This window comes from Peromyscus eremicus, chromosome 8a (genome assembly GCF_949786415.1).
Source record: "Peromyscus eremicus chromosome 8a, PerEre_H2_v1, whole genome shotgun sequence".
Classification (NCBI taxonomy): Eukaryota; Metazoa; Chordata; class Mammalia; order Rodentia; family Cricetidae; genus Peromyscus; species Peromyscus eremicus.
This window is the reverse complement of record NC_081423.1, coordinates 97,455,284-97,480,190: the sequence shown is the minus strand read 5'-3', so window position 1 is coordinate 97,480,190 and position 24,907 is coordinate 97,455,284. Positions and strand designations below refer to the sequence as shown.

Genomic DNA, 24,907 nt, shown 5'->3' with positions numbered 1-24,907 from the left:
CACCCTCAATTTGTACCCACCCAACTTCTAGCCATATGGAAGAATCAAGAAGGGCTTCATAGGATCTAATATTGCATTACAAAAGGCCCTCTCCATCCTTAAATTCCTTCCAGAACGTTCCAGTAACTCAAGTCATTTATTACTTTAGTAGTAGTAGTAGTATATGTACAGACATTTTCCCTGCATGTATGTCTGAGTACTATGAACATTCCTGGTGCCCACATTGGTCAGAAAAGATGTCAAATTCTCTGGAACCAGAGTTACAGAAGGTTAGTGAGCCACCAAGTGGGTGCTGGGAATCGAACTCTGGACCTCTGGAAGAGCAGCCATCTGTCCAGCCCCTCAGGTGACGTCTCCCACCCCTCCGTGCCCACTACCACCAGCGGTAGTGGGCCAGGGCACGGTTGGCCTCCGCCATCTTGTGCATGTTGTGCTTCCTCTTGACCACGGGACCCCTGTTATGAAAAGCCTCCAGCAGCTCTTCTGACAGCTTCTCCGGCAGCAGCGTCCGCCGTGGCTTATTCTCTCGGCACTCTGTGATCATCCACTTCATGGCCAGGAAGCGGCGCCGGCGGTCAGTTAGAGGTACGGGGACCTGGGGGAGGAGACGAGCGCCAGCTGAGCGGGGGCTGACTGTGAGGGCCCCCCCTCCTAGAAGCTACCTCGCGTACTGTCTTAGAGCAGTCCTGGGCTGGGGCTGACTGTGAGGGCTCCCCCTCCTAGAAGCTACCTCGTACTGTCTTAGAGTAGTCCTGGGCTGGGCCCCAAGACAGAAACCCGTCTCTTCCCAGCTTTCTCGAGCGACATCAGTGAAGAAGAAACAGTCACTTAGTGAATTCAGTCAGCACTTTCCTTCCTAAGGAAAAGCTCTGCCCAGTCTACACAGCACCAGTTGGGACAGTCCTGCTACCCGAGGCAAGCTGGCTACTTCAGACCAAGGGTGCCTAAAAATACGACCTTCTGTACAAGAACAATTTTCCTGGCTCCCATTGCAGGCCAGGTACTATGCCACACTAAAGACACAGACAGTGGGAAAAAAAAAAATCCCCTAGTCTTGGGAGTTGCTACTAAAGGAGAAAACAACCTAACGCAATAATATAAAGTAAATATGCTTTGATAGGGATGGCTAGTTCAGTTCAATAATGATGATCAGGGGTCAAGTTCTATTCTAGATAAACAGTCCTTTCCCAAGTGTAGCGTAGGCTACACACAGAACACTGGACAATGGGGAGGAAGTGGGCTCCCAAAGACGTTACTGAGTTACTCTGTTCTGTCTTTCCACCTTCTGCCTGTGGTTTTTACACTCTGGGCCTCAGATGAGTAGATCCTGACAGTGCCCAGTCTCTAGGGGTTATTATACATGGCCCAAACTCTGGACCCTCATTCCCCGATCAGTTTCACATGTGGGCTGCCCACTCACCTGGTAGAAATGGCCTCCTTTGAGGATAGACATCAGCCCAATCACAGGTTCACAGTTTTTCAGTGCCTGGTGGAAGATCCTGTAGGGGTTACGTTCAATGGTGGCCTGTTCCTCTGCAGAGGCAGCACGGTACTTCTCAAACTGTTTCCTCTTCACAGCTTCCAGAGTCTGCAAAGAGAGGGAAGAGGCTGCTCAGGCCCCTAAGAATTTGGCCAGTTCAGCTGGGAGTGGTGTTGCATGCCAGCGACTGCACTTGGGAGGTGGAGGCCGGAAGACCAAGAGTTCAAAGTTATCCTCAGGTATATAGCACGGTCCAGGCTAGACTGCTCCATGAGACTGTCTTTCAAAGAAACTAAAAAGAGTTTAAGCACCTGCTGCTTTGCTAGACTGACCCAAAGAACAGGTGAGAACCCCCACCACCACCACACCCCCCCAGACAGGGTTTCTCTGTGTAGTCTTGGCATTAGCTCTGTAGACCAGGCTCGCCTCGAACTCACAGAGATCTGTCTGCCTTGCTTTGTCTCTGCCTTTTCAGTGCTGGAATCCAAGGCCTCTCCAGTAATGGGATTTAAGGTGGGCGCCACCATTCCCAGCTCTCAGAAATAAATTTTAGTGACAGATAAAGAAACCCGTTCTCTAGTTTTCAAGCTAAGGTGAAGAAACCAGACACAGTACAAAGGCAGCCCAGGGGAAAGAGAGAAAAGCAAAGAGGATTCTAGACACTGCCTTACCTGGGCCATGAGGGATCTGGCCAGTACTTTGTTGCCGCCTTTCATTATCATGTTGGTGAATTTGCTTCAAGGAGAAAAACATGTTTAGCTTTCCAAGGCTGCGTTACAGATCCTTGCGCAGAAACCTTCCCTGGGGTAATCCCAGCCCATGAAGCGCGTTTCCACCTCACCTGATGACAGGGTCTGCAAACACCGAGCTGGTCGCGGCTGCGGCAGCAGCTTTGATGAGCTGGGTTTTCTTGAGCTCTTGGTCATATTTCTCCTCTTCGGTGAGTTCCGCCACAGGTTTGCGGTAGTATTCCTTGTCAATCAAGGGATCCCTGAATTCAGGGGCATAGCGGCTGCACCTCACCTGAATTATCCTGGGAGTGGGAAGAGGAGGAAGCAGATGAGAAGTCCACAAATGAATCTGTGACTCGACAAATGAACAAGCTTGACTTAACAATAAGCCCGTCTGCCATCACGCTGACGAGGGGCAGTACCACTGGGACCGCAGGCTAAACCTCCCGGCAGCAGTTCTGACTCTCGTCCCAAGAGGTGGGAAGCCCTCTCCGGAATCGGCCATTTAAACTGCCTCCTCTGCAAACACGACTAAGCTCTCCCTCTACCGCCTAGGAAACCCCAGGTCTAAGGTCTCTAGCAGGGCCGCACTTTCGGCTCGGGTTAGGATCAACCCAGGCTGTCAGGCAAGGGGCAAGCCGCTGACCCCACGCTGGCCCGTTGACACTTGACTCAACCATCTCGGGCCGCCGAGCAGTGCTCTCTCGGACTCCTTTCCTTTCCCCAGGTCCTCCCGTAAAGGTCTGCGCGGCGGTGCCAGCTGCCCGTTGCCGTCTCACCCTGGAAGGTTCCACACAGCAAGCCTCACTCCCAAGGCCAGCCCCGACCACCGGCGCGCTGCCTGCAGTGCGGGGGCAGCCATCTTGGCCCGCTAAAGGACCCCAGAGGACGGTCCACAGCGCGCCTGAGTGAGTGACAGAATACGGATGAGAAATTGCACCGTTTATTCAAGAGTGGGTTTTACGTCAGAGTTTCCCTCCGAGGAAGAAGCAAGAGAATACTCCCGTCCGCCCGATATTCGACACAGTCCGGCGCGCCTGTCGGCGGCAGCTCTCAACTCTCTCAGGCCCCCATGCAGGCCCCGCCCCGGACCGGCTCGCGCAGAATCTCGCGAGGTTTGAGTCCGCAGGACCGGACTGGGCGGCTGCAATATGGCGGAGGCGGAAGGGGAGAGCCTGGAGTCCTGGCTGAGTGAGTATCCGGGGCCGCTCTGCCTGACCTCCAACCGCGGGCCGCCCTCCTCCCTCACCCCGACATCCCTTCTGCGGCGGCGGCGGCGGCGACGGCTTGTGGCAGCAGTCCGCAGCCGGCCTCGCCTCGCCGCGAGCATCCCGCGTTCTCACCCTTGGGCTCCCGCGCGCGACGCCTGCAGCTCGAGGTCTAGCAGGCCCGGGAAAAGCGACAGCCGGGTGCTTGGGGCTGACAGGCACAGGCGCGTCGCGGAGGTTGAGGGACCTTGTACCCCAAAGTCCCAAGGATGTAAAAGCTCCGGATTGGGCCGGTCCCTCTGGGAGTGGGGAGTGGTGCCACCCGTGCATAGCTGAGAGCTCCAGGGTTGTGACCGTGGACTCTGCATACCCGTTTTCCTCAGGCACGATGCTTGAAGTGAGAATTCTTTTTCAAAGAGTGACTGCAGGGAATGGAGTACTACATATGCATTGGAGCGCGCGCGCGCGCGCGCGCACACACACACACACACACACACACACACACACACTCAACGAGATAACCCGCTCTGGAGCAGTGTGAAGTTGTTGTATCATTGTGTTGCTGTCATTACTAATTTACATTGCTGTGAAGGAATGAGGTTTAACATTAGCAGGCAGTTCATGTGTTTAGTAAGGGTTAACAAGGCTGGTTAATCACAAGGGTTAATAAGTTAACTAAGGGCTAGCCCCCGGGGAGCCTCTTAAATGGAGACAGAAATTGGGATGCCTACATAGAGCTTTGTGCCAAGGTATTTTACTGAGTACAGTCTCTAGCTTTTTGGGTGTGAAGACTTGCCTCCCAGTTACCTGGTCGTCCTTAAGAAATACCCTTCAGGAGATTGAAATTAGGCTTGAAGGGGCGCACATCCCCAAAGGGAAGAAAAGTACGATTACATTTGCAAAGTCTGATGTTGCAGGCAGGCCACTGAACAGTTCTCCCTATATGGAACAGTTCTCCAAGGAGTGCACAGTGCTGGATTGCAGACATTGGTTAAAATCACTGAGCCAGGGAGCCCAGTGTACAGCCAGCCCTGTAGTCCCAGCCGTTCTGGGTGATAAGGTAGGGCCTGCCTGGCTGACAAGTGAGTAAAACACTAAATAAGGCAAACAGTGACACCCCGTGTCCAAAACTGAAAACACTGAGGTTAGAGTTCATTGTAGAGTATTCAGCTGTCCTAGAACCCTCTGTAGACCAGGCTGGCCTCAAACTCACAGAGATCTGCCTGCCTTTGTCTCCCCAGTGCTGGAATTAAAAGTGTATGTCATGTCACCGTACCTGGCTTCCAATCCCATTCTGTTTTTTTTTTTTGTTGTTGGTGGTGGTGATGTTTTTGTTTTTTTGCTTGTTTTTGTTTTTCTATATAATAGCTCTGGTTGTTCAGGAACTTGCTCCATAGACCAGGCTGGCCTCGAACTCACAGACATCCACCTGCCTCTGCCTCCTGAGTGCTGGGATTACAGCCCCAATCACCTTTTTTTTTGTTTTGTTTTGTTTTTTCGAGACAGGGTTTCTCTGTGTAGCTTTGCGCCTTTCCTGGAACTCACTTTGTAGACCAGGCTGGCCTCGAACTCACAGAGATCCGCCTGCCTCTGCCTCCCGAGTGCTGGGATTAAAGGCGTGCGCCACCACCGCCCGGCCTCCAATCACATTCTTGAAAGATGAAAATAAATAAAATGTTGACCAAGTACCCAGCTAACAAAACCAGTTCTGTAGCCACAGTTCAAACAGGACACTCTGACGGCACTCAGACTTTTCCTAAAACCTTGCAGCTGGAAGTAACCAGAGTGGAGTTGGTTCAGTGCGCAGATGGTAATGAGAAAAATTGGAATAATTTAAGAGACTTAAGCTGAGCCCAGCAGGGTTGATTTACTTGTTTTCTTTTTATGAGACAGGGTTTCAGGAAGCCCGGGCTGGCCTCAAACATGCTATGAAGCTGAGATTTCAGAAGGGCACCTTCCACAGTTCTTGTGACTGAATGGTGTGACTTGCACCAATGCCATGAACCAGTCACTGCCATCTTAGTGAAGGTCCTGTCACCCATGGTTTGCCTGCCTTACTACAGCAGCCTCTCCTGGGTCCACTCTGCATGCTGCTTCCAGGAGAGTGGTTACCATTGGTCACCCTCCCCCTGCTTCCAACCCTGCCGCCATCCTTCCAGTCCATCTCTGGTCATTCCCTGCCTTTTCTCAGTGGCCTTCTGGTGCTTTTCCCACCAGCACACGGTGTTCTCATTAACCCCAAAGCCCTGCTCCCCTTTGCTCAATTAAATGCTTCAAACCCATCTCAGATTCTTCTTCTCACAAACCATCTCATGATGACTTCAACCCTCTCTCAGGTCCTGCTTGGCCCATTCACTGGTGGTTAGCAAGCCACTGCCATGTGGAGTATTATGAGAAGTTTATATTCGCCAGGAATAGTGGAACACACCTTTAATCCTAGCACCTGTAAGGCAGAGACAGATCTGTGTGAATTTGAGGCCAGCTTGGTCTACAGAGTGAGTTCCAGGATAGCCAGAGCTACACAGTGAGACCTTGTCTGGGGGAGTGGGGGTGGAAAAAAGGTTTATTTTATTTTATTTTTTTTAAATATGAAACACTTCCCGGCCAGTGATGGCACACACCTTTAATCCTAGCACTCAGGAAGTAGAGGCAGACAGGTGTCTGTGAGTTCAAGGCCAGCCTGGTCTACAGAGTGAGTTCCAGGAGAGCCAGGGCTGTTACACAGAGAAACCCTGTCTCAAAAAACAAAACACAAAAAATATGGAACACTACGAATTTGCGTGTTATCCTTGTGCAGGGACCATGCTAATCTTCTCTTTAACATTCCAGTTTTAGTATATGTGCTGCCAAAGTGAGCACAAGAATTAGGAAGTTTAAACAGTTGTTCTGTGATGGAGCTTTCACTTAATATGCACAAGGCACTGGGTTCCATGCCAGGCTTACAAAAACAAATAAAACAAAAAGGCCCAGGAAGTTCAAGTAGTCTTGTCTTCAGTTTGATGGATATGATGTCAGAATGGGTAGAAACTAAAGTGGCAGAGACTGTGAGTGGAAGCCATAAGTACTAAAATGCAGGTTTCTTTAGGTAATCGAGGAAGGGGAGTGGAGAATGACCAAAGACAGAAAATGAGAAGACAGGATCATGCTAGGGACGGCTGGGCAGTGGTGGCGCACACCTTTAATCCCAGCACTCAGGAGGCAGAGGCAGTGAGTTCGAGGCTAGCCTGGTCTACAGAGTGAGTTCCAGGACAGCCAGGACTGTTACACAGAGAAACCCTTTCTCGAAAAAAACAAAAGAAAGAAGACAATGGGAGACAGCCCCAAGAATGCTGGGTGGTGATGTATAAAGCACGGAGTAGCAGGGGTTGGAGTTGGGCGGTTAGACAAATATAGGAGTAGAGAGGAAGTTAGGCTGGGAAGTTAGGGTCAAATCCTAAGACACTGGGAGTTTCTGCCTGAGGGGTTTTGAGTGTTGACAGTTAGCAGGCTCCCATTCCTCTTAGACCTGATTAAACTGTCCTGTTAGGAGGATTGATGGCAGGCTTCACCTAGAATGATGAGAACAAGCTAGGTGTGGTGGCTTTCATCTGTTCTCCAGCACTTGGAGGCTGAGGCAGGAGGCTCTCCCCAAGTTTGAGACCAGTACCATTAAGGGTTACCGGGTGAGACCTTGTTTCCAAAACAACCCCAAAAACCAGCATTGGCAAGACGGTTCAGCGAATAAAGAGGCTTGCTGTGCAAGCCTGGCTACGCTTGGGTGCAGCCATTGGGACCATGTAAATGTGGAGGAGAGCCAACTCTGTAAAGTTGTCCTCTGGCCTCCCCATGTGTGCTGATACCCATGTGCCCCAGCTCAGACGTTGTGTACGACACAGAAAGTGAGAGAAGAAGGGGAGGTTCTGGAAGGAGCAAGAAGTTGGGGTACGGAGGAGAAAGACCGTACAAAGACGTGGATTAGGAAAGCGACTCCAAGAGCCAGGAAATGGCTCCACAGGTGAGAGCACTGGCCACCAAGCCTTAAACCTGAGTTTGATCCCAGGGAGCCACATAGTGGAAAGAGAGAAGCAACTCCTACCAATTGTCATTTAACCTCACACTTGTGACATACCACACATCTCCCCTCCTACCCCCTTCCCACATACACAATAATTAAATATGTAATAAAAATTTAAAAAGGGGAAAAAAGCAAGATTGCCAAGATATAGGGAAGGAAAGAGAAGGGATCAACAGTAGGGTTTCGGACCTGGGCGCTTTTGAATAGCGGTACTGTATATAGAAATAGGGGAAGTCAGTAAGGAGAAGTGATAGGTCCTCAGACTTACTTGTGTATCAAAGTAACGTAATTATAGACTTGTTTATGTGCCAGTTTCTTCCTCATGCTCACATAGAAGCACAGCTTCCTCAAGGGCCTGCCTGTGTTTTGTACTTCACCCATAGCTCCTCCGGTGTCTTACTTTTGAGATGTGTGAAAGCTTGAATCATCTCAGACAACTTCGAGGGTTATAGCAGTTTGTTTTCCATGAGTGCCTGAGAGACAAGGCAACTGGGCCTTTCTCCTTTGGTTCAGGATGCAGCGGTACAGGTTGACCTTGACCCCTTCCTTTACTGTGCTCTTGGGTCTGCTTATTTTTGGGTCATTGCTGTGTGCAGCTTGGTTTCCTTGGAGAGGCCAAGCCATGTGGAGTTCCAAGTAGTCAAAGCTGCTTGTTTTCATCCCTATCCTCTGACGTCCTGTAGGAGTCGAGGTTAGCAGTGCTTAAGCTAAGTAGTACTTAAGGAGAGTAGGACATCTGGAGGGATGGAAGCAGCAGAGGATGAGGCTTTCACCAGAGACCCAAAAGACAAACTTGTAGCTAGAGTTTTCCTGCCTTGCCCACAGTCAGGACAAATCTCTGTCACCTGCCAGTCCCACAGCCGCTCAGACCCAACCAAGTAAACACAGAGACTTATATTGCTTACAAACTGTACGGCCGTGGCAGGCTTCTTGCTAACTTTTCTTACAGCTTAAATTAATCCATTTCCATTAATCTATATCTTGCCACGTAGCTCGTGGCTTACCAGCATCTTCACACGCTGTTTGTCATGGTGGCGGCTGGCAGTGTCTCTTACTCAGCCTTCCACTTCCCAGCTTTATTCTCCTCGTCCCGCCTACACTTCCTGCCTAGCCAATGGCCAATCAGTGTTTTATTTATTGACCAATCAGCAACACAGCACAAACTGTCAGCAGAGGAGGACCCATAGGGGTGGTTCAAGGCCAGGTTGGGGGGGGGGAACGGCACTCCATTGTTGGCTCTGCTAGATGAGGAGAATGTGGGGTAGGCGAAGTGATGAGCGCTTGGAGAGCTGGAGTCATCTAGTACCACCCGCAGTAGTTTTTCTAGTTGCTGTGGGTGACAGGTTGTGCCTTCTGAGCTGCAGACACTGGGAAGCGGTACTGTGTTCCCTGTCCTCAGTGAGAAGAAGGTGAGCGTTCTGGGGGGCAGCAGTGCTTGGGAAGAGTTTTCTTTGCGGACTTTGCAGTTTTCTTTGCCTGTTGCTTTGTAGGAGTCCTTACGTTATTCTGTTTGGAAGATGGTTTTCCCATTGTCCACTGTGCAAGTCTTGTGTCTCTCATAGAAGCATTAGGCATGGGTCTGGCTTCTCGGTGTCTTATTTTGAGTCCTGTAGCTTCTTGGTTTCATGTGAAAACTTGAAGCATCCCAAAAGATAGCGATTAGCATAGCAAAGCCACACTGACACCTGAGACACCTGGGCCAGGAGACCTTGGTGATGACTAGTATTGTCTGGTGATTGGTGTAGGCTCGACAACATTGCTTATCAAATGGACACTGCTGAATAAAATAATCCCTCTTTGTGCTTGCCATTTGGAAGGTGTTACTAATTATCTTTCAAGATTGAGAACAGCCACCTTGGCATATATCTGTAATCCCAGCACTTGGAAGCAAAGGCAGGAGCATCAGGAGTCATGGTCATCCTTGACTACATAGTGAGTTGGAGCCTAACCTGGGCTACGTGAGACCCTGTCTCAAAATAAATAAAAAGCCCTAGCCATGTGTTTTTTCCTCTAAATATAAAATTACAAACTTGTGTATGTTACTGGGAATTGAAGCTGGGGCCTCCCATATGCTCAGCAGGACCTCTACCACCTAGTTGCTCTCAACTCTAGTTACTTCATACTTTGAGGTAAGTGTACTTGGAATTCTCCTTCTTCACCCTACCAAGTCCAACGTTGAGATTGCAGGCTATTTTAGTGACTTTTCTATTGCCCTGGCTAAGACACCATGACCAAGGCAACTTGTAGAAGACAATGTTTAACTTGAAGCTTGCACTTACAGAGGGTGAGTCTGTGACCATCATGGTGGGAGCATGGCGGCAAGCAGGCAGGCATGGCTCTGAAGCAGTGGCTGAGAGTTTACGTCTTGAGATACAACCATGAGGCAGAGAGAGCTAAGGAGTGGTGTGGGCTTTTCAAACCTCAAAGCCTGCCCCCAGTGACACACCTCCTCGAACCAGGGTCCTACAAGGCCTATGCCATGAGGCCTCATTCTCTTTCTTTGTTTTTGGTTTTTTGAGACACGGTTTCTCTGTGTAGTTTTGGTGCCTATCCTGAATCTTGCTCTGTAGACCAGGTTGGCCTCGAACTCAGATCACCTGGCTCTGCCTCTCAAGTGCTGGGATTAAAGCCGTGCCTCACTTTCTAAATTCAAGCTTTGGTCACTAGCGTCTTCGTGCTGAAGCCAGACCAGAAGCCCTGTCAGGCAGAACCAGCCCCAGTCTAAGAAGACCTCTGCTCAGATGCCCTGTTCTTGGTGGAAGGGTGGGTTTTTAGGATTCAGTCCTCCACCTTACTCGTGATTTGTGGGTGGAGAATACAGAATTTCTTTGTAACCCAAGCCGCCAGAAATGCCTGACCTTCCTGCTTCTGTCTTATGAGAGTTGAGATTGTAGACATCCATTGGATGCCAAGCTTACCTGGTGCTTTATGTTTGTTTATTGGTATTGGTCATTAAACCAAGAGCCTTGTACATGCTTGGAAAGTCCTCTACTACTGCGCTATATCCCCAGCCTTCTTTTTCTGTTTTTCTATTTGCTTTTTCTTTTTTGTTTTTTTGAGACAGGGTTTCTCTGTGTAGCCCTGACTGTCCTGTATCTCGCTCTGTAGATCAGGCTGGCCTCCAACTCACAGAGATCCACCTGCCTCTGCCTCTTGAGTGCTGGGATTAAAGGCATGTACCCCTAGGCATTTTTTTTTTCCCTTTTTTAAAAAATTGTGAAACAAGCCAGGCAATGGTGGCACACAGCTTTGATCCCAGGGAGGCAGAGGCAGGTAGATCTCTGTTTGTTCGAGGCTAGCCTGGTCTGCAAAGCAAGTTCCAGGACAGCCAGAGCTACACAGAGAAACCTTGTCTCAAAAAAAATTGTGAGACAAGGTCCTGTTAAGTTGTCCAGGTTAACCTTAAACTTACTTTGTAGCCCAGGCTAGCCTTGAACTTTCAGGCCTCTTGCTTCAGCTTCTCACGCAGTTGGGATTACAGGCCTGTGCTCTCAGGCCTAGACCAAGTGGTGATTTTTAAAGTTAAGAAAACACAGCTTGGTGTGGTGAGGCATGCCTACAATTTTTGTACTTGAGATGCCAAGGTAGGAGGATCATTGTGAGTTCAAGACCAGCCTGGGCTGAAGTATAAGAATCTTAAAAGAGGGTAGTGATGGGCCGGGTGGCGGTGGTGCACGCCTTTAGTCCCAGCACTCAGGAGGCAGAGGCAGGTGGATCTTGGTGAGTTTGAGGCCAGCCTGTCTACTGAGCGAGTTCCAGGACAGCCTACAAAGCTACACAGAGAAACCTTGTCTTAGGGGACAAAAAAAAACACTCATATGATAGAAGGAGAGAACCAATTCCTATAGTTGTCCACCGACTTCCACATTCACAGTACTTGAGCCCCACTCATGCCTCCACCCCCCAAGTAAATAAATGTAAAGAAGACGAAAGCAGCCACATTTAGAACCAAAATCTAGAAACTTAGGAGGTTAGCTTGTGTAATGTTGGAAGGTCTGTCACTGCAGAAGATCAAGGCTCTTGGAGAAAATGTGCGGCTCAGGCTTTCTCTTTTCTCTGGGCCTGAGGCTCTGAACACAGAGAGCAGAATTCAGATCTGCATCAGAGCCTTTCACCACCCACAGCTGAGCCATCTTCTTTTAGCACATATGCCAAAGTAGCAGGAAGGAGACCAAAGCAAGTGTTCTGGGCTTTACATCTAGTGCTGGAATTCTAGAACTTCTGTAGCCCTCAGAATGCTCACAGGATTTGTCTGTACTTGATCATTGAAGGCAGTTTAAACAGGGTGCTGAATCTGTTTATGCAGGGGAAGACTGCACAAGATTGGTAGGTGTTTAATTAGAGCCAAATACATTTGTAGAGGGTCCTGTGCAACTTCAGAAATCTTTAAAGCATTAAGAAAGGTTAGGTCGGGCTGGAGAGATGACTCAGCCGTTAAGAGCACTTACTGCTCTTCCAGAGGACCTGAGTTCAGTTCCCAGCACCCACATGGCAGCTCACAACCATCTGTAACTCCAGTTCCAGAGGATCTGACACCTTCACACCAGTGCACATAAAATAAATTTAAATAAAAAAAATACCATTAAAAAAAAAGAAAGGTTACATCTAGAAAATGTTTGTGAAGGATCTGTAGGTTTTTTGAGACAGGGTTTCTCTGTGTATTTTTGGTGTCTGTCTTGGATCTTGCTCTGTAGACCAGGCTGTTCTCAAACTCACAGAGATCTGCCTGCCTCTGCCTTCTGAGTGCTGGGATTATAGGTGAGTGCCACCATCACCTGGCTGCTTTCTCATTTTTTTATTGCAACTTCCAAAAATATTAGGCAGAAAGCAGGATTTATATTTGTTGTCTGGCTGAACTGTGGAAACATCCTTATGAAACAAATTTGGAAGCAAACTTACTGTGTTTAAAAATTGTGAAGACAACCTTGTGTTGTGAATTGCTCTTCTAACAGTTTTCCTCTGTTTTGTGCCCCAAGATAAAGCTACCAATCCTTCTAACCGCCAGGAAGACTGGGAATATATCATTGGCTTCTGTGATCAGATCAACAAGGAGCTTGAAGGGTGAGTGCCAGTGAGAGAGAAGGCTAAAACCTGGCCAAGGAGGGCTGGCCAGATGGCCTCCATCTGCAGACTGACTCTAGTGTGCTTGTCTACCAGGCCCCAGATCGCTGTCCGACTCCTGGCTCACAAGATCCAGTCTCCACAGGAATGGGAGGCAGTGCAGGCCCTCACGGTAGGTCTTTGCTGTCAGAGATGAAAGCAGTGGATATTCACTGCTCAGGTCTTTCCTCACACACCCATTAGGCCATCGGTGGTAATCAGGCATGCCCAAAGTCCAGTGATACAGGTTGAGCATATCTAGAACATGTCAATCAGCTGGTCTACAAGTACTCATGCCTCTAGACCTAGCACGGAGGCTGCACAGGTGACTGAGAGATCCCAGAGGCGGGACCTTCAGTCCAGTCCAGGGCTCAGAGAGGACTTAAGTAGTCTTGACACTTAAGAGTCAATGGCTCATGGACAGAGTCAGGCAGATCTCTGTGAGATCAAGACCAGCCTGGTCTACAAAATAAGTTCAGGACACCCAGCACTGCATAGAGAAACCCTGTCTCAAAAAAGAACAAAAAAAGTCAGCCAGCCAAAGAAAAGCCTGGGAGATCCAGTTGGTGGCATACCTGAAGATGCTGTCTGTACTAGTGAAGATGTCATGCTGATAGTCACGGCCACAAGGGCAGAGGTCAGTATTTGGTCAGGCAGTGAGGGGAACATTCAGGTGCTTCCCTGCTCCCCAGACAACAGCCAGATTTAGAGACTCTGGGTCCTTTCTGACCTTGACTTCATTTGGTTCCTGGAGACAGAAGAACAACGGTGTGTAGAGGCCCAGGTGCAGTGCTCTTTCCCTGTGGAGTCAAGACCTTTACAACAGTGATTTTCAAGGGCAGTCAAGCTCTTCGTTTGGTTGATTGATTGATTTTAAGATGTCTCAATCCTTCTGTCTCCATCTCTAAAGTGTTAATACTACAGGCATGTGTCACCATGCCTGGTTTGCAGGGAGGCAATTTTGGTCTCCAGAGGACATTTGATAGTGTTGGGGTACTTTTATTGTAGAGGGTAGTGTAATCGTGCTGCTGGCTGCTGGCTGCTGGAGAGTGGTAGCCAGGGGTGCAGCTAAATATCCTGAAATGCACAGGACAGCTCCAGAGCAAAGAGGGGCTAGTCTGAAATGTTAGCCAGGCTGCAGTGGAGAAACCTTGCTTTAAAGAAGCAAACCACTGGGAGCTGGGGAAGCTGGCTCAGTGGTTAGGAGTACTGGCTGATCTTCAGAGGACCTGGGTTTAATTCCCAGCACCCACATGGAAACTTATAACCATCTGTAACTCGAGTTTTAGGGCATCCCATGCTCTCTTCTGGCCTCCTCTAGCACAGTACACATGTGGTGCACAGACATACAGGCAGACAAATACCTGTATACATAAAACAAAATCCTTCCCTATGTATGTGTGTTTATTTTAAAAAGAAACTACTGGACATGTTATCACATGTTTTTTGATTTATCGAGACAGGGTTTCTCTGTGTAGCTTTTAGAGCCTGTCCTGGAATTCACTTTGTAGACCAGGCTGGCCTCGAACTCACAGAGATTCACCCGCCTCTGCCTCTCCAGTGCTGGGATCAAAGGCTTGTGCCACCACCACCCAGCCTATCATATGCTTTTAATCCCAGCATTTGTTATCAGACACTTAATTCCAGCACTCAGTAGACAGAGGCTGGCAGATCTCATTGAGTTCCAGACTAACCTGCCTCAAAACAGAAAAGCAGAGACAAAACCGAGGGACTAAGGGGGATGGCTCAATTGGTAGAGTGCTTGCAAGCATGAGGACCTGAGGTCAGTCCCTGGGACCTACAGAGAAAACCAGATGTGATTCTGGGTAACAAAGACAGGCGGACATTGGCCAGCCAGCCTAGACTAATTGGTAGTCCTAGGCCAGTGAGAGTTCCTGTCTCAAAACAAGGTGGACTTCATTTAAGGAAGGGTGCCTGAGGTTAACCTGGCTTATACACACATACGTTCAGACCTGAACACTGACATGTACAAGCTACCTGAATGATGGGGCCCCAAGCAGAATAGGAACGTGCCAAAAAAGGAGGCAAGGGAAATGCCCCATCATCTAAATGAAAGATGATAGATTTAAATATCTACCCCCATAAAAGGTCAGTTTTCAGAAAGGACCCTGGACCCTGAGTCAGAGGGCCTTTCTCTTTAGAACTTGGTTTTCCTCCTAAGGTTCCAAGTCAGTATCTTTGTGGAAGGCCCTTGCAGGTCTGGCAGCAAACTGTCTTGGTGTCTGGGTCTCAACATTTCCTGCTCTAGCCCTTGTGTAGCATTCTCTGCAGAGCATGCCATTAGAAGGAAGGATTTGTGTTGAGTGGCTCTGTGACTTAGCCTCCATTCTCAAGGGAGAGTGCACCATTTCTCATAGTGAATCCCTTCACCTGGGTCAGGTTCCTTAATGCTGCATGGGGCAGTACTGAGCTCCTCCCCTTGCCTCATACAGTATTAAAGATCCTTCCTCAACTTGATGTGCCATGCTTTGTTCAAGGCCATGGGAGACCTGCCTCTTTCTGAATGCAGATGGAGGAGGAGTAGAAGGGGAGGAGGGGTATAGGTGGGAATATCCTGAAGTGCATAGGACAGCTCCAGATTGGGAAAAAAAAAAATGTTATTTAAATAAAATAAAATAAAATATATATTAAAAAAATACTGTATGTCTCAGGTGCCATACCTCCTGTCACAGACTGCCTCTCTCTGTGTGGCTGCAGGTGCTAGAGGCATGTATGAAGAACTGTGGGAGGAGATTTCATAACGAAGTGGGGAAGTTCCGATTTTTGAATGAATTAATCAAAGTCGTCTCTCCAAAGGTCAGTTGATAGCAATGTCCTGTGTTCTGGGAGCTGCTTTTCTGTCCCTTCGTTTTTTACTGGCTTTTCTGGTCATTTAACATCTTCACAGAGATGATGCTCTGTGTCCTGTACTTGCAAACCTGGTTCCTAAAATACCAATGACTGATCAGTCTGAGGTCTGAGTAGCCTCCTGATGGACTCCCAGCATAAACATGGCTGTATGTGTCCCGGAAAAGTGTAGAAAGTTAATACTCTGGGTCTGGAGAGATGGCTCAGAGGTTAAGAGAACTGGCTGCTTTTCCAGAGGTCCTGAGTTCAATTCCCAGCACCCACATGGTAGCTCACAACCATCTGTAATGAGATCTGATGTTCTTTTCTGGTGTGCAGGCATACATGCAAATAGAGCACTCGTATACATAAAATACATAAATAAATCTTTAAAAAAAAAAAGCTGGATGGTGGTGCCAGGCACACTTTTAATCCCAGTACTTGGGAGGCAGAGGCAGGTGGACCTCTGTGAGTTCAAGGTCAACCTGGTCTACAGAGTGAGTCCAGGACAGCTAGGGCTGTTACACAGTAAAACCCTGGCTCAAAAAACCAAAAAAAGAAAGAAAGAAAATGTGGTTATCAGGCTGGAGACGTGGCTCAGTGATTAAGAGCACTTGCTATCGTCCCAGAGGACTCATATTCAAATCTCAGCACCCACATTGGATGGCTCATGAATGCCTGTAATTATAGGGTCATTGGCATTTGACACCAACTTCTGACCTTTACAGGCACCAACATACTCATGGGGGAACACTCAACATACATAAAAATAAAAATAAATCTTTACTGGGCTGGAAAGATGGCTCAGAGGTTAAGAGTATTGACTGTTGCCGGGGTGTGGTGGCGCATGCCTTTAATCCCAGCACTCGGGAGGCGGAGCCAGGCGGATCTTTGTGAGTTCGAGGCCAGCCTGGGCTACCAAGTGAGTTCCAGGAAAGGCGCAAAGCTACACAGAGAAACCCTGTCTCGAAAAACCAAAAAAAAAAAAAAAGAAAGAGTATTGACTGTTCTTCCAGAGGTCCTGAGTTCAATTCCCGGCAACCATATGGTGGCTCACAATCATCTCTCAGATCTGGTGCCCTCTTCTGGTCTTCAGGATACATGTTGTATACATAATAAATAAATAAATCTTTAAAAAAAAAAAAATCCTCACAAGTGTGTTCAGAAAAAAATCCTCACAAGTATGTTCAGTTTACCTTAAAAAATACATTAAATAAATAAATCTTTACTACATTGCCCGCCTTTTTCAGTGTCTCAGGCAGCTTCTGCATGGAAGCCCAGGGAGAAGGTCTTGGCCCTCTTCTGGCTGCAGACTCTGTCGCTCCCGTCCCTACTCTGTCACACACTGTAGAGTGCTGGGTTTGTTCAAGTAGACTTGTGAACTGGAGTGGGGAACACTCTGTCAAGAAAGCAATTCTCCTCACTTCCTTTTGCCTCAGTACTTGGGAGACAGGGTGTCTGAGAAGGTGAAGACCAAGGTCATCGAGCTGCTCTTTAGCTGGACGCTGGCCTTGCCGGAGGAAGCCAAGATCAGAGATGCCTACCATATGTTGAAGAGACAAGGTGTGTGTTTACCTCTCCGTTAACCTCAGGGTGGCCCTCCCTGAGTGCTGGTCACGGCAAAGAAGACAAAGGAATGCTGGGGTTCCCAGGGTTCTGCCCTGTCTCTCCTGTAGAGAGTTGTGTGAGGGCTGCCTCACAAGATGAGAGCAGCCTTGTCTTTTTCTTGCTCCTCCTCATAGAGATTTGGCCCTCAATGTGTGAAGGACAAAGTGACCATTGCCTAAGCACGTACTCTGTCATTTGTGTCTCCTCAGGCATAGTGCAGTCGGACCCCCCCATCCCCATGGACAGAACGCTCATCCCCTCTCCCCCACCTCGTCCCAGAAACCCTGTTTTTGATGATGAGGAGAAGTCCAAGGTAAAGTACATCTTGGACCTGGAGTCTTTTAGATGACTCGTGGCAGTAGCAGGGTGAATGTGTCAGGGTAGCTTTTTGTTTTTTATTTTTAGTTATTTATTGTTTTTCAAGACAGGGTTTCTCTGTGTAACAGCCCTGGCTGTCCTGGACTCACTCTGTAGACCAGGCTGACCTTGAACTCAGAGATCCACCTGCCTCTGCCTCCCGAGTGCTGGGATTAAAGGCGTGCGCCGCCGCCGCCGCCGCCGCCGCCGCCGCCGCCGCCGCCGCCACCGCCACCGCCGCCGCCGCCGCCGCCGCCGCCGCCACCGCCACCGCCACCACCACCACCACCCGGCCACTTTTGATTTTTTTGAGACAGTATCCCACTATAGCCTAAACCAACCTTGAACTTGATATCTTTCTGCCTCAATCTCCTGAGTGGTGGCATTGTAGGCTTGAGCCATCCTACCAAACGTGAAATGGGGTCTTGCTTGGTATTGCAGGGAGCTATAGTTTCTTCTGGTCTGCCCAGTGGGGCTGGGCACACGCTCACCTTCCTTCACTTTAGACACCTTCTCTTCCAGCTTTTAGCCAAGCTGCTGAAAAGCAAGAACCCAGATGATCTGCAGGAAGCTAACAAACTCATCAAGTCCATGGTGAAGGAAGTGAGTGGGTCCTGGTCCTCTGGGCGTGGGGCACAGAAGCATGTTACCACAGAGCAGAAGTCCTTCCCCAGAGATCTTAGGCCTGTCTTGTTCACTCTGCACCAGCCCTGAACTGGAGTGAGTTTAGGAGGAGCCTTATATTTTCTATGGGAGAAAGCAGTAGAGGAGTGGTGGGTGAGAGGAGTGGAGGGGGAGGTGTCACTGTGAAAGAACAGCTCAGGGTAAGTTTGAGGGAGGCCTGTAGTCTTAGGAAACAGGCTAAGCAGAGCTCCGAGACTTGGTCTCTGCCCTTGTACTGTTGGGTAACGAATGAGCCCTGCCTGGTGGTCGGAAGGCAAGCTAGGTGAACTTGTTTTTTCCTGCACCCTCTTGCCTGAGGCAGGATGAGGCTCGGATCCAGAAGGTGACCAAGCGCCTGCACACGTTGGAGGAAGTTAACAACAATGTCAAGCTGCTCCATGAGATGCTGCTTCACTATAGCCAAGAGTACTCGTCGGAGGCTGACAAAGAGCTCATGAAGGTAAGCTGCTGAGAGCCGAGAGCCCCATGCTCACATTGCTCTGCCCCAAGTGGGTCCTGGTCTGGTGAGGACATGCTTGCTTTTTGGGCTTGTTCATGGCAGCAGAGGGCAGTGTCCCTGTTTTATACAACTAACACTCCGGGTGCAAGTGCTACAGCAGGGGAATGAAGGACAGTGCTTTTATTTCACAGAGCTAACACTCCTGGTGCAGGTGCTTGCCCGAGACTCCACAGTCAGTATCTGGGTGCTCACTCCTACTCTCTGCCTTTAAGCCTTGGGGACACGTGGTTGGGAGACTTCCCTGAGATCCTGATGGTGACGTTGTAGCTTAGCTGTGTTTTCTGAGGCGCACATCTCATCTACCATATGAGTGACTTTGAGTTGATACAAAGACTTCGGCAGTGTTGTTGAGTGAACCCTGACAGCACAAAGATGCATGCTCTGGTCCCAGTTCTGCCAGGGACTGTCTGTGGCTGAGGGGCATCCCACACTGAATCAGATAACTTCTGAGAGCCTCTGTAGTTGATCTTTATGTCCGGCTCTCTCTCAGGAGCTGTTTGATCGTTGTGAGAACAAGAGACGGACGTTATTTAAATTAGCCAGTGAGACAGAAGACAATGACAACAGTTTGGGTGAGCATAAAGAGTACTTGGCAAGGCTCTGTGGGAGAGTCGTCACAGCCCTCACAGTGAGGAGTCTCTTTTGCTCTAGGGGACATCCTGCAGGCCAGTGACAACCTCTCCAGGGTCATCAGCTCTTACAAAACCATTATTGAAGGGCAGATCATCAATGGTGAGGTGACCACCTCAACCATGCCTGACTCTGAAGGTACATCCTATGATTCCCCATTCTGGGACCCTCCAGACCAGCCCCAAGTCCTGACCACTGAGCCACAAGTGGCAAGTCTTAGGGCCTGAGGGAATTCCCAACCATTTCAGGTGGTCTTTCGCTTCCCAGAGGCAGGAGGTATGCATGGAGATTGTTCTGCTTGCCTTCTCAAGCCTGGTTTTCAATTTCCCTAGAGAAATGCTACTGATTTGGGACAGAAGCTAAAAGCCTTAGCTCCTGTGTCCGGCCAGGGTCCTGCCTTCTACTACACAGGCACTACATTGACTCTGAATGTTTTTGTTCCTCCTGTGTCGACCCATCCAGGAAATGACCACTGCAGTAACCAAGGCACCCTCATCGACCTTGCTGAATTGGACACCCCCTGCAGCTCATCCCCAGTGTTGGCCCCAGCACCTGCCCCAGCCACTTCAGGCATCCCTATCCTCCCTCCACCCCCCCAGACCTCTGGGCCTCCACGAAGCCGGTCATCCAGCCAGGCTGAGGCTCCCCCAGGGCCTGAGAGCATGAGCAATGCCCTCTCCTTGCTGGATGAGGAGCTGCTCTGCTTGGGTACGTGCAAGGGTGGCATTAGAGGAAGGGGTCTCTAGTATGCTTTGTCAGTCAAGTTCCGGAGGCCACTGTGGATGCCAGGGTGAACATGGCTCTGGTGCAACTCAGCTCCTCTCTTCCTGGGAGGCCCTTCAGTCTTGTGTAAAGGGTGGAAGTGGATTTACTTCCAAATCTAGCTGTAAGGGAATACTTTCTCTGTACCCATTCATCAAGTAATGTCACTTGTCTTATCAAATGACCATTCTTCAGGGAGTTCGGGAGGTTGCTGCCTCAGCCCAGGGTCTCATCTCATTGAGTTTTCTTTTGTGTTCTTAGGCCTTACTGACCCAGCCCCCACTGCTTCCAGAGAGTCAGCTGGAAATAGTCAGTGGCACCTGTTTCAGGTAGTGGCACAGCAATGGCTACCTCACTAAAGTGCCCGAGGACCAGAACTCACCGTTACTTAGTCTGTGCCTGGCTGCACTTGGCTAGAGCCAGAGCGTCTGTATTCTCTAGAGCTCTGTCCACTGTAGCTGGGACACGCTGCCTCCAAGGGTTGTTCCCCAACATTTAATTCTGTGGGTCATGATGGGATACCTCAGAAGGACCGACCTGGTGGGTTATGAACTGCGGTGTTGCTGCAGCTCCTCCTAAGCCTTTACTCACCTGCTGTTTCTGTTGTACAGAACGAACCATCATCAGACCTGGACTTCTTCAACCCCAGGCCAGTGTCTGCAGCCTGCTGCCCCTCAGATGGATCTCTGCTCCCTCCCCCAGTGTCTACCTCAAGTACGTCCCAAGCTCCACTGCCTGCTCCCTTCCCAGCTCCTGTGGTCCCAGCCAGTGCACCAGCCCCCAGCACTGGTTCCTTCATGTTCTCTTCTGGACCTGCCCCAGCCTCGGTTCCAAAGGCTGATCCCACAGCCCCAGAGTGCCACAGCTCAGCACTGGGTGACAGCAGCTCGCACCGCCTAGATGCCCTTGATCAGCTTCTGGAAGAGGCCAAAGTGTAATGGATGGGAGAAGAGAGGGTGGCTGAGGGTGGAGTGTCATATGCAGGTCAAAAGGGAGGCTCCAGAGGACGGGGTGTGGGGATCCCTTTTGATCCTGTTAATTGGGCTGGAAGCTGGTGACCCTGGGTAGCTAGGGATTGGCCTTGGTTGAGGGGTTGCCCAGCAGTTCTAGCCTGCCTTCTGACTTGTCCTCTGTCCTCCTTCCTTCCTTCCCTTCAGGACCTCAGGCTTGGTGAAACCTGTTTCTTGTTTCTCCCCTGGGGCCACCTCTACCTCCCCGCTGCTTCCCACCTCTACCCCAGCCAGGCCTCTCCTGCCCTTCTCCACGGGACCTGGAAGCCCTCTCTTCCAATCACCAGCCTTCCAGTCCCAAGGCAGTCCTCTGAGGGGCCCAGAGCTCTCCCTGGCCAATGTCCATGTGCCCTTGGAATCAATCAAGCCTAGTAAGTGTTGGAGACAAGCAGCAGGCCTCACGGCCGCAGTGTTTACAGGTGTGTGACTATGCAGGGCTCACTTCTGGTTAAGGGCCTACTTGCCTGCTGTCTTAAAATTTTTTTTCTTTTCTATTTTTTTATTTTGGTTTTTCGAGACAGGGTTTCTCTGTAGCTTTGCGCCTTTCCTGGAACTCACTTGGTAGCCCATGCTGGCCTCGAACTCACAGAGATCTGCCTGGCTCTGCCTCCCAAGTGCTGGGATTAAAGGCGTGTCACTGCCCGGCATTTTTTGTTTGTTTGGTTGGTTTTTGGTTTTTTAGACAGGCTTTCTCTAGATTGTATTTTTATTATGTATGTTTGTGTGCCTCAGTCCGTGCATGTGCTAGACATGTGTACAAGTTCCTACAGGGGTCAGAGAGAGCGTCAGAACTCCTGAAACTGGAGTTACAGGCAGTTGTGAGCTGCCCAATGTGGGTGCTGGGAAGCTAGATCCTCTTCAAGAATAGCAAGTGCTTGAGCCGGGCGGTGGTGGCGCACGCCTTTAGTCCCAGCACTCGGGAGGCAGAGCCAGGCGGATCTCTGTGAGTTCGAGGCCAGCCTGGGCTACCAAGTGAGTTCCAGGACAGGCGCAAAGCTACACAGAGAAACCCTGTCTCGAAAAACCAAAAAACCAAAAAAAAAAAAAAAAAAGAATAGCAAGTGCTCTTAACCACTAAGCCATCTCTCCAGCCTATCTCAGCTTTTTGTTTGTTTTTTTTTTTTCGAGGCAGGCTTTCTCTGTGAAGCCCTGGTTGTCCTGGGACTCATTCTGTAGATCAGGCTGGCCTTGAACTCACAGAGATCTACCTGCCTTTGCCTCCCTAATGTTGGGATTAAAGGTGTACGCCACCACAACCAGCTCTACTCAACTTCCTACAGCAGTTGTATAACCGTGGGCCTCTCCAGTACTCACAGGGGAGCACTGTTCAGCCACACTTGCTTTTCTCCATCCCACTTGGCTTCACTGAAGTACCACTGGGGCTCTGGAGTGCCTTGGACATTCTCTCCTGTCATACTCTACACTCACTAATGTAACACCTCCTTGCAGGCAGTGCCCTTCCGGTGACAGCCTATGATAAAAACGGCTTCCGCATCCTTTTCCACTTTGCTAAGGAGTGTCCCCCAGGACGGCCCGATGTGCTGGTGGTGGTAGTGTCCATGCTGAATACAGCTCCCTTGCCAGTCAAGAGCATTGTGCTGCAGGCCGCAGTGCCCAAGGTATCCACCTCCCTTATCTTGAACCTACTATGTTGGCCGCCATTCAGTGGCCAGCAGGTCTCAGTGGGGCTTTCTCAGACACCTGGACCATTCCCTTCAAAGGAGCTTCTTTTTTATCTTCAGTCAATGAAAGTGAAGTTGCAGCCACCCTCTGGAACAGAACTTTCTCCATTTAGTCCCATCCAGCCACCTGCAGCCATTACCCAGGTCATGCTACTGGCCAATCCAATGAAGGTAAGCATGGGAGAATCCACAATACCCACCTGGTCCTGCTGCCCCGATTAGGACACAGGAGTGCCACCTCTGCGCCTCTTGTCTGAAGTCCTGGCATGATTTGTAGCAGTAACCCCTTCCTGTCCCAGGTTAAGGGACTGAGTATGGGTAGACATGGGTGCACAAGGTCCATCCCACCAGCAGAGTCAAGAGAGTGACCTACAGAGGGAACTCCTGGACTGATTCTCACCTGCAGCCCTCTATTACAGGAGAAGGTGCGTCTTCGGTATAAGCTGAGCTTTGCTCTAGGGGAGCAGCTGAGCATAGAACTGGGTGAAGTGGACCAGTTTCCTCCTGTGGAGCAGTGGGGGAACCTATGACCCCAGCAAGTGCTGTCATCTCTCCTTGGAAGGCAGGCAACCTGAGACAGGCTGTCTAGTCCAGCCACTGTACACCCTGACAGTGTTTCCAGCTTGGTGTAGACCAAGGCCCTGGACATTTATCAGGAGGCAAGCCACTGCTGTGATCATCTCTTCTTGGGCCCCTAAAAGGACCAGTTTTATCTGCCTGTGTGATTTGAAGTGGCCGTACTGTGTGGGTGGGGAGTGGCTGGTGGCTTCAATGGCTGCCCTGGGATGGTGGACTCTGGGCCTGGAGTGGGTTTTTACTTTTTTTACTGGCATCCCTTGATAACAGGGAGAGGGCTCCAAAGAGCGCCTTTCCAACCCCGTCAAGAACTGCATCTTTACATCCTGAAGAGGCATGGCATGGGAGACTATACCTCCCACTGGTGTTCCATGCTGCTTGGCTTGGCTAGCAGGCACTGCTGCTGCCTGAACCAAAGTGGGCAGCAGTGGTTTAGAGTGAGAATCTGGAGTATACTATAGAGTCTTCACTCCGTTTTCTGCAGGCAGCAGCATCCTGAAGTGGCTATTGAGTGAGTGACGTGCTTTTCCTGACAGTGGCAGGTTGTGTCCTATGGACATCTCAGCAGGACAGGGAACACGGCTTAATAGCCTCAACTAGGGATAGGAAGGGAAATGGAAGAGTGCCAATGTTTCCCTTCAGAAGCAGGTACTGTGGCTTTCTAGGAAAAGCATATCTCCTGCAGTGGGAATAGGCCATCCTACTCACTACCTCTTGCTTGGCATGAAATAAACTGCTGTGTTTCCCTTAAGCCTTTAAGGGAAGACACCTCCTGCCACTCTGCATCCTCCTGCTTTGGTGACTCCCTCTCCCCGCCACATGGAATGTAGTGTGGCACATGTGGTTGGACCCAGGAAGTCTCAGGGTCACACACATTGCACTAGACTTTGTCCTTTTGTGCTGCACCAAAACACCCACTTTTCCCCAGCTACAGAGGGGCGCTGTGAGCGACATGTTGGGTCTGGAAGTGATGAGATGAGGGGCCATGCTTGAACTGAATTACCAGACCCTATTGCTTCCACAGTGCTCAGCCTCACCTCAGCTAGCATGACCCAGCTGCTCCAGACCAGAGACTTCAAGCTTCGAGACAACAGGGGGCTCAGCTGTCTGTTCCTTGGAGAAGGAGGGTGACACAACTGTACCCCTGGTCCCCTACACCTGGGAGCATCCTTGCTCTGTGTCTAGAGGTCATCTGACCTACCTCCCCACCATTGTCCTTAGCTAGCAGGTTTTACAGTTTCCTTACAACAGGTCAAAAGAATCATTTTCCCCAGTAATGGAATAAATCCAGGAGCTTTCCAGAGACTGGTTTACTCCAGCCCTGGAATATCTATGGGATTACTATGTGGAGACATACCTTTATGAACCTTCAAATATTTAAATTATGAGTGTTGCTCACTAACACAGGTCACTCTTCGTGGTCAACAGCTGTACTGGGTGATGTCCCACCTTCTGCCCTTGTTTTGCTGCATGTGAAATAAAACCATTTTCACCCAGCTTGGAATCCTTCAATACAGAACACAGTTCATCCTGACGGGAAGAGAGTATGTGAGAACTCCAGACAGGTTTCTGAAGTCTTGCTGAAGGAAGATAACTGAGGAAGTTAGGTGGAGTGCGTTCCGGGTCATTGCCTGAGTGGGGTAAGACCTCAGCAACAAACATTGCCAAACTTTCCATTT

The 24,907-nt window shown here is 49.7% G+C and overlaps 2 protein-coding genes and 1 non-coding gene across 10 annotated transcripts; 1 reads left to right on the top strand and 2 right to left on the bottom strand.

Annotated features, from left to right (window-relative positions):
* Positions 1-117: 117 nt before the first annotated feature.
* Mrps7 (mitochondrial ribosomal protein S7) lies at positions 118-3,288 on the bottom strand. The gene is made up of 5 exons (XM_059272106.1): positions 2,991-3,288; positions 2,322-2,513; positions 2,152-2,215; positions 1,421-1,588; positions 118-595 (listed from the first exon to the last, which is right to left on the bottom strand). The coding sequence occupies exons 1-5, from the start codon at positions 3,071-3,073 to the stop codon at positions 374-376; spliced, it is 729 nt and encodes a 242-aa protein (XP_059128089.1). The 5' UTR covers positions 3,074-3,288; the 3' UTR covers positions 118-373.
* On the top strand, positions 1,545-24,724 carry Gga3 (golgi associated, gamma adaptin ear containing, ARF binding protein 3). Of its 8 annotated transcripts, none has more exons than XM_059272103.1 (18): positions 1,546-3,402; positions 12,450-12,534; positions 12,631-12,706; positions 15,292-15,390; positions 16,860-16,983; positions 17,238-17,341; positions 17,908-17,988; positions 18,371-18,508; positions 19,059-19,140; positions 19,220-19,336; positions 19,661-19,906; positions 20,222-20,289; positions 20,572-20,674; positions 20,783-20,894; positions 21,118-21,341; positions 22,420-22,589; positions 22,713-22,823; positions 23,072-24,724. In XM_059272103.1, exons 1-18 carry the CDS (start codon positions 3,363-3,365, stop codon positions 23,180-23,182), a joined length of 2,091 nt encoding a protein of 696 aa, XP_059128086.1. In that variant the 5' UTR covers positions 1,546-3,362; the 3' UTR covers positions 23,183-24,724. The 8 variants fall into 8 exon arrangements, 4 of the variants coding, with proteins under 4 accessions (XP_059128085.1, XP_059128086.1, XP_059128087.1 ...); XR_009380784.1 differs by having other exon boundaries at positions 1,547-3,402; positions 20,572-20,894; positions 23,072-23,739; positions 24,253-24,724; XR_009380783.1 differs by having other exon boundaries at positions 1,547-3,402; positions 20,572-20,894; positions 23,072-23,876; positions 24,253-24,724.
* On the bottom strand, positions 6,174-6,278 carry LOC131918082 (U6 spliceosomal RNA). The gene has a single exon (XR_009380831.1). It is a non-coding gene; the product is annotated as a U6 spliceosomal RNA (small nuclear RNA).
* Positions 24,725-24,907: the final 183 nt, after the last annotated feature.